Source organism: Lonchura striata, chromosome 24 (genome assembly GCF_050655825.1).
Source record: "Lonchura striata isolate lonStrDom1 chromosome 24, ASM5065582v1, whole genome shotgun sequence".
NCBI lineage: Eukaryota > Metazoa > Chordata > Aves > Passeriformes > Estrildidae > Lonchura > Lonchura striata.
Genome location: NC_140726.1, coordinates 4,673,215 through 4,680,406, shown reverse-complemented (window position 1 = coordinate 4,680,406; position 7,192 = coordinate 4,673,215). Strand labels below are relative to the sequence as shown.

General features: G+C 52.7%; 1 protein-coding gene and 3 non-coding genes across 4 annotated transcripts; all 4 read right to left on the bottom strand.

The window, feature by feature from the left end:
- Positions 1–365: 365 nt before the first annotated feature.
- On the bottom strand, positions 366–5,327 carry HSPA8 (heat shock protein family A (Hsp70) member 8). Its single transcript, XM_077788003.2, has 9 exons — positions 5,260–5,327; positions 4,208–4,417; positions 3,551–3,756; positions 3,314–3,466; positions 2,672–3,227; positions 2,195–2,397; positions 1,711–1,909; positions 1,236–1,468; positions 366–857 (listed from the first exon to the last, which is right to left on the bottom strand). Exons 2-9 carry the CDS (start codon positions 4,410–4,412, stop codon positions 672–674), a joined length of 1,941 nt encoding a protein of 646 aa, XP_077644129.2. The 5' UTR covers positions 4,413–4,417; positions 5,260–5,327; the 3' UTR covers positions 366–671.
- On the bottom strand, positions 1,065–1,161 carry LOC144247429 (small nucleolar RNA SNORD14). Its single transcript, XR_013341139.1, has one exon. It is a non-coding gene; the product is annotated as a small nucleolar RNA SNORD14 (small nucleolar RNA).
- On the bottom strand, positions 1,985–2,081 carry LOC144247428 (small nucleolar RNA SNORD14). The gene has a single exon (XR_013341138.1). It is a non-coding gene; the product is annotated as a small nucleolar RNA SNORD14 (small nucleolar RNA).
- On the bottom strand, positions 2,466–2,562 carry LOC116184460 (small nucleolar RNA SNORD14). Its single transcript, XR_004149229.2, has one exon. It is a non-coding gene; the product is annotated as a small nucleolar RNA SNORD14 (small nucleolar RNA).
- Positions 5,328–7,192: the final 1,865 nt, after the last annotated feature.

Here is a 7,192-nt window from a genome sequence, read left to right as displayed (position 1 = left end):
ATTCAACTCAGTCACCTCTGAACTGTCCTGGAAGTTGAGATACTTCAACTAGTTTTTATTCAAGAAGTACTAATGATCCAGTATTTTTGTACTTTCAAGATTTAACTTATAGGTTGGACTTGACCTAAAAGGTCTTTTCCAACTTAGTTCTGAGATTTCCTGCCACAAGTCAGTAACAACGTAGTTTCAGTTCTCTCAAAAATCCACTAAATGCTGAAGCACCACCTGGTTCAAACTTCTTTTCCCACTGCAAAACCCACCTGGATCACGCTCAGTTCAGCACCAATTATCTGTGTTTAGAGGTTTTATTTCCCTGTATTTACACTGGTCAGTTGGTACAAACAAGTGAGGCAGAGACAGTGTGATGCCCATTAAATAGTTTTTATTCTTTAGGACATGAACTGCATTTCCACTCATTTACAGTACTGTAAAGTGCAATGGTATTCATCTCCCACCTGTGCACATTTTCAAGTATTTAAAATGCCCAGAAAAGAAAATGGTTTTGTTCAGTTTTGGATTTTTTTCTCTTTTTAACAGCAGCTGAGTTATGGAGTTTTTTAATCTGGCAAAATAAACCCAGATGTGCCTACAGGATTGGGTCCTTCACTCCAACCCCCAGCTGGGGGTTTCCTCCAACACTAACTGCTAGTGGAATGCATTTCCAGGTGTCCTTAGTCCACCTCCTCGATGGTGGGGCCGGAGGAGGCTCCCCCGGAGGGAGGAGCTCCACCCCCAGGGAATCCTCCAGGCATCCCCCCGGGCATCCCTCCTGCGCTCTGGTACAGCTTGGTGATGATGGGGTTGCAAACCTTCTCCAGCTCCTTCTGCTGGTGCTCAAACTCCTCCTTCTCGGCCGTCTGCAAGGGAAAGAAAACAAGGGCTCAGCTGCTTCTGCTGCCGGGCAGAGCCCAGGAGGGAGGCAGCACTCCCTGGGGCACACCCTGCAGCAGTTCTGGGCTGGGTTAAATTATTCCTGCTTGGTTTGGCAGCTCACACTGCTCCTGAACAGCATCATCCCGAAGGCAGGAGGGATAAACCCAGCTACCTGTGCTGCCCAGCTGTGGTCGCTCAGACATCCAAGGAAGGAACTTGGACCAACACCAGTCTTTTGACTTCTGGTGGAAACTACGAATGGCTTTGGAGTCACTTTCATCACAGCAACCAGCGCTTCTCCTCCAGCCTCACTGTCCCCGTGGCTCAGCCTGACCTGGAGCTGAACACAGCGTCTGACATACCTGGTTCTTGTCCAGCCAGTTGATGATCTCATTGCATTTGTCCAGGATTTTCTGCTTGTCATCGTCAGAGATCTTGCCCTGGAGCTTCTCATCTTCCACGGTGGCTTTCATGTTGAAGGCGTAGGACTCCAGGGAATTCTTGGAGGACACCTTGTCCCGCTGCTTCTCATCCTCTGCCTTGTACTTCTCTGCCTCCTGCACCATCCTCTCAATGTCCTCCTTGCTCAGCCGGCCTGCAGAGAACACAAGTCATGAGCATGGATTGTGCTATTTAGGGAATGATCTCCAATTCCCAAACACTTTAAATCTAGGGAGGCAGAAGAGGCCCCAGAACATTAAATCCTTAAATACTGTAACTTAAAAAAAGGCTGACAGATACAAATCTGATTAGAGGCAAATTCTGACTGGAACAGCAGGCAGAGCTTGGCAAATGCATTTTTAGTGCTCTCCCATGCTCAGGACAGCAGGTCCTTACCCTTGTCATTTGTGATGGTGATCTTGTTCTCCTTGCCAGTGCTCTTATCCACAGCAGACACGTTCAGGATGCCGTTGGCATCGATATCGAAGGTGACCTCGATCTGAGGGACCCCTCTGGGAGCAGGGGGAATGCCAGTCAGCTCAAACTTGCCCAGCAAGTTGTTGTCCTTAGTCATGGCACGCTCTCCTTCATACACCTGAGGAGAAAAAGCATCACATTATGTCACTGAAGTTTTAATGGGTTATTGGATTATTAACCTGAAGGGATGTGGTCGCTCAGACATCCAAGGAAGGAACTTGGACCAACACCAGTCTTTTGACTTCTGGTGGAAACTACGAATGGCTTTGGAGTCACTTTCATCACAGCAACCAGGAATTTCCAAATTACAGGAATTTAACTCCTCTGGCCTAGGAATTATTCAAGTACCAAGCAGTGAAAGCACTGACAGTGTCCTGTCCCCGCCCCAGAGCTCCCTGCTCACCTGGATCAGCACCCCGGGCTGGTTGTCAGAGTAAGTTGTGAAGGTCTGGGTCTGCTTGGTGGGGATGGTGGTGTTGCGCTTGATCAGGACTGTCATGACCCCTCCGGCTGTCTCAATGCCCAGGGACAGGGGAGTCACGTCCAGCAGCAGCAGGTCCTGCACGTTCTCGGACTTGTCTCCAGACAGGATAGCAGCCTGCACAGCTGGGGGAGAGACACAGCGTTAGAACCCCTGCAGGACATACCCTGTGAGCCGTGATGGTGCACAGGGCTCGCTCAGACATCCAAGGAAGGTACTTGCACCATCACCAGTCTTTCGACCTCTGGTGGAAACTACGAATGGCTTTGGAATCTGATTCATCATTGCAAGTCCAATGGGAATTCCTACAGCTTTGCCAAGCTCTAGTGATCGGGGTGGAAAACCCAGTGCCTACACCACTTTGTACCACCGAGAGCTGCAGAGTGAGCGATCAATTACCTGCCCCATACGCCACAGCCTCGTCAGGGTTGATGCTCTTGTTGAGCTCTTTGCCGTTGAAGAAGTCCTGCAGCAGCTTCTGGATCTTGGGGATGCGCGTGGAGCCCCCCACCAGCACGATGTCGTGGATCTGCGACTTGTCCAGCTTGGCGTCCCTCAGGGCCTTCTCCACGGGGTCCAGGGTGCCGCGGAACAGGTCGGCGTTGAGCTCCTCGAAGCGAGCCCTGGTGATGGAGGTGTAGAAGTCGATGCCCTCGTAGAGGGAGTCGATCTCGATGCTGGCCTGGGTGGAGGAGGACAGGGTGCGCTTGGCGCGCTCACAGGCGGTGCGCAGGCGGCGCACGGCGCGCTTGTTCTCGCTGATGTCCTTCTTGTGCTTGCGCTTGAACTCGGCGATGAAGTGGTTCACCATGCGGTTGTCGAAGTCCTCCCCACCCAGGTGGGTGTCCCCTGCTGTGGATTTCACCTCGAAGATGCCATCTTCGATGGTCAGGATGGACACATCGAAGGTGCCGCCGCCCAGGTCGAAGATGAGGACGTTCCTTTCAGCACCAACCTGCAGGAAACACCCACTTCCATTACTCCATTCCTACTACTACTGGAGTAAAACACCTTACTCACTGGGCAGTGACCCCTCCATACCTTCTTGTCCAGCCCATAGGCAATGGCAGCTGCTGTGGGCTCGTTGATGATTCGCAGGACGTTCAGCCCTGCAATAGTTCCAGCATCTTTCGTGGCCTGGCGCTGGGAGTCGTTGAAATAGGCTGGGACAGTCACTACTGCATTGGTAACAGTCTGCAAACACAGCAAACAGCTCATTAGGGATGGCAACCCTCACACAGAACTGCTCACCAGATTTCCCGTTGGTCCTGGACTCACCTTGCCGAGATAGGCTTCTGCGATTTCCTTCATTTTGGTTAAAACCATGGAAGAGATTTCTTCTGGGTAGAAACTCTTTGTCTCGCCTTTGTACTCCACCTGCACCTTGGGTCTGCCAGCATCGTTCACCACAGTGAAGGGCCAGTGCTTCATGTCAGACTGCACCACAGAGTCATCGAATCTGCGCCCAATCAACCGCTTTGCATCTGAAAGACAGGATTTACACATTAATAGCAATCATTCCTAACTAAACTTTTAAATTCTTATTAAAAATACACGAAATCCTATATCACAACCCTTAACCTTGTATTATTATTACCTTGTTAAGACTTAAGATGGCAAACACCAAATGCCATCTCATCGAATATGCAAACCCAGCGCTATCAGCTCTGAAATACTGAGCCATAAACCATGTTAAGACAACTGGTTAAGATTAAAAACTGACCACCCTGAAAAAACCTACTACAGTGCAAATATTTTTCCTGCCTCTGATAAATTTTAGCTTTTACCAATGCAACTTTATTCTGGCTAAACATAATTTAGATATATTAATATCTATGCAAGGTTTTTTAAGTTTTGCTTTTAGTAATTCACACAACTAGAAAAAAAAAAAAATCTGTTGAATCACTGAAGAGCCTGCCAACCCTGCAGCCTTACCAAAGACTGTGTTGGTTGGGTTCATGGCCACCTGGTTCTTGGCAGCATCGCCGATGAGCCTCTCTGTGTCTGTGAAGGCCACGTAGCTCGGCGTGGTGCGGTTGCCCTGGTCATTGGCAATGATCTCCACCTTCCCATGCTGGAACACGCCAACACAGGAATAGGTGGTGCCAAGATCAATCCCGACAGCTGGTCCCTTCGACATCTTGCCTGGAAAAAAAAAAAAAATTTTTTAGGGCGATTTCATTTTTAAAATATTTTAGGGCAGGGTGGTGGGGGTAGGAGCAGCGTGGCCTAGTGAGATCCCATTACAAGGGGCGGTAAGTGGATCCTCCGGCCGCTCCGGGAACTGCGGCTGATCCCCGGAATTCCAGCCCCGTTATCCCACGTGGCCCCGCCGCGCACACCGGGTGCATTCCCCGCCTCCGCCGCTTGGCGTCCCCCGCACCACGCGGCTGGAGACTCCAACTCCCAGCGCGCCCCGCGCCGCCCGCGCCGCGTGACCGCGGCGGCGGGGCGTGCCCGGGGGCTGCCGGGAAATGGAGTCCCCGGCGGGCGGGCCGCGTGTGCCAGCTCAACCACAGCCCCAGCCCCGCGCGACTCCAACCCCCCCTTCGCCCGGGAGCCATCCCCTCCGCATCCCACACGCGTCCGCTCCCCTCCCCCGGGCGCTGCAGCACCCGGCACCGCCCCAGGCTGCCACCCAGCGAGGTAAGATGGGCGCTGCGTCTCCTTGAGCCGTCCCCTCCCCCGTCTCAGCAGAAACTAATGGCCGGGGGGGGGGGAGAGAGAAAGCGGACCGCCCGCTCTTCCCCCCCCCCTCCCGCGGCACATTACATTTAGCAGACAAGCCTGCTAGCACCAGGGAGAAAAAAAACAGCACGCAGCGTCCCAAAATGGATCAGTACCCGCTATCCCCTCCCTATCCCCGCAGCACAATGTCCCCTAAGGGCACAAAATCACTCGGGAGGGCGCTCCGCCTTTCCCAAGGCTACCCCAAAGCTGCCTCCCACACCCCCGCAAGGCAGCCGCGTCCCGACCCGCCCCGTTACCCGCAGTCCGGCCCGGTCGCTCGTTCCCACGCTGGACAGGCTCTCGGCTCAGCTCCGGCTCGCTCAATGCCCCGCGACCGCCGCGCCGCACTTTTATACCCGCCCAGAACCTTCCAGAAGGCCACGCCTCCCCCGCACGGCTCTGACCAATCAGCGCGCGCATCCCGCCCCTCCGCTCACCGGTGATTGGTCGCTGCCGTGCGTGACGCACGCCGGAAGGGGGCGTTGCGCGCCGGCCGGGCCCGCGTTCTCGAACCTTCATGCGCTTTCCCCGCGCCCCCCCAAACCCCGCGGTGGGCGCGGCTTGCGAGCGCTTTGCCCAATCAGAGCCCGCACTGCCGGTGACGACACGGGCTGGGGGGCGTGGCGGGTGGAGCTGGCGGGCTTTTTAGCCAATGGGCGCGCGGCGCGCCAGCTCTTTCTTTGCATATTTCGCAATGGGGCGGGAGGGGCCAATGGGCGCGCGGGAATGGCGGGTGATTTGCATAGAGGGCGGTGGAGAAGGAGCGCGGAGGGGAAGCGCAAGATGGCGGCGGCGCCATGAGGGGCGGCCCCGTGAGGGGCGGCCCTGGCGCGGCCCCGGGGCTCCCCCCGTGCCCGCCGAGTCCCCTCCTGCCCCCAGCGCTGCCGGCAGCCCCCGTTCTCCTGCCCGCAGCCATCGCCTGCCCGGTGCTTAGTGCCCAGCGCGCCCCCGAGTACAACACTCCGCATCCTCCATGTTCCCTCTGCAGCGCATTCCCGCTTCACCCCGCGGGCTGCGCTTTGGGGACTGGGGCTGCTAATTCCACTGAGTAAAAGCTGCCCCAGCCCCGCCAGGCTTTATAATCTGTGAAAAATGCCTATTTTATGACTGGCTTTTCGCAAATCTTACAATGATTATTATATGTGTAATGTTAGAAAGTTATGCTGTATTAATTCCCTTAAGTAGTGCGTTAAATATAGTTTTAAGTTCCAACATATTGTTAAAATAGAGACTATGTATGTGGGAGGAGTTTGTTGGGTTTTTTTTTGTTTTTTTTTTAGAATGACATGCTCGCTTCAAAAAACATCTAAATCTTCCAAAGAAAAGGAATTTATGGTTTTCTTATCAGAAGCGAATTTCTTCAGGCCTTGCTCAGACTCGAAGACACCACAGAGATTAAAAGAAACAGTTAACATACAACAGACAAGAGTTTCTTATTTTAAATAGGATGAATGCATAACCATGAAGGATATATGAATATGCAGCAGGCTATTGCTTTTAAAGTTATTCTTTTGTCCATAAAGTATCCTTCTCATAACATAGTGTCCGAGAGCATCTGGATGTCTATAATTATTTACTTTTTATTGTCTTATAGCTGTCCTAATTCTAAACTTTATTGCTCTAATAGTATTATTTTTATAACCATTTTATTTTTATTAAACTTTTAAAATTTTAAAGAACCAAGTGATTGGCGTTTTTCCACATAATCCATCCTAAATGTTCTCATCCAGCAGCAGCAGGCTCAGTCCAGGCTGAGGACAGGGTGGCACCCATGGGTGCCTTGGGGGTAATCCGGCTCCCAGCGTGGATTTATTTATTTGGAGAGGGAAATGGGGGGAAAACGGGGTTTTTTGGTGTCCTGAGGGATGAGGGGAGCTGGGCAGAGGTTGGGAATCAGCTGAGGTCACGCTCAGGGCTGTGGCCTGCAGCCAATGTTTGCAGGGAATAAAGGCCAGGGAGGCACTGGGAGCACAAACACAACCCCTGAGTCCTGCCCAGGCTCTGGGACACACGGGGAAAACAAACAAGGAACTTTCCATTTTAATGGGTAAAAACTTCGCAAAAAAGCATTTCAGCTTCTCCCAGGTTGACTTCAGACAAAAATGCTCTTGGTGTCACTTAAAAATCCAATCTGGGGACACAGGAACGGGTCCCTCAGGCTGCTCCTTGCGTGTGTCTGTGATAATTCCC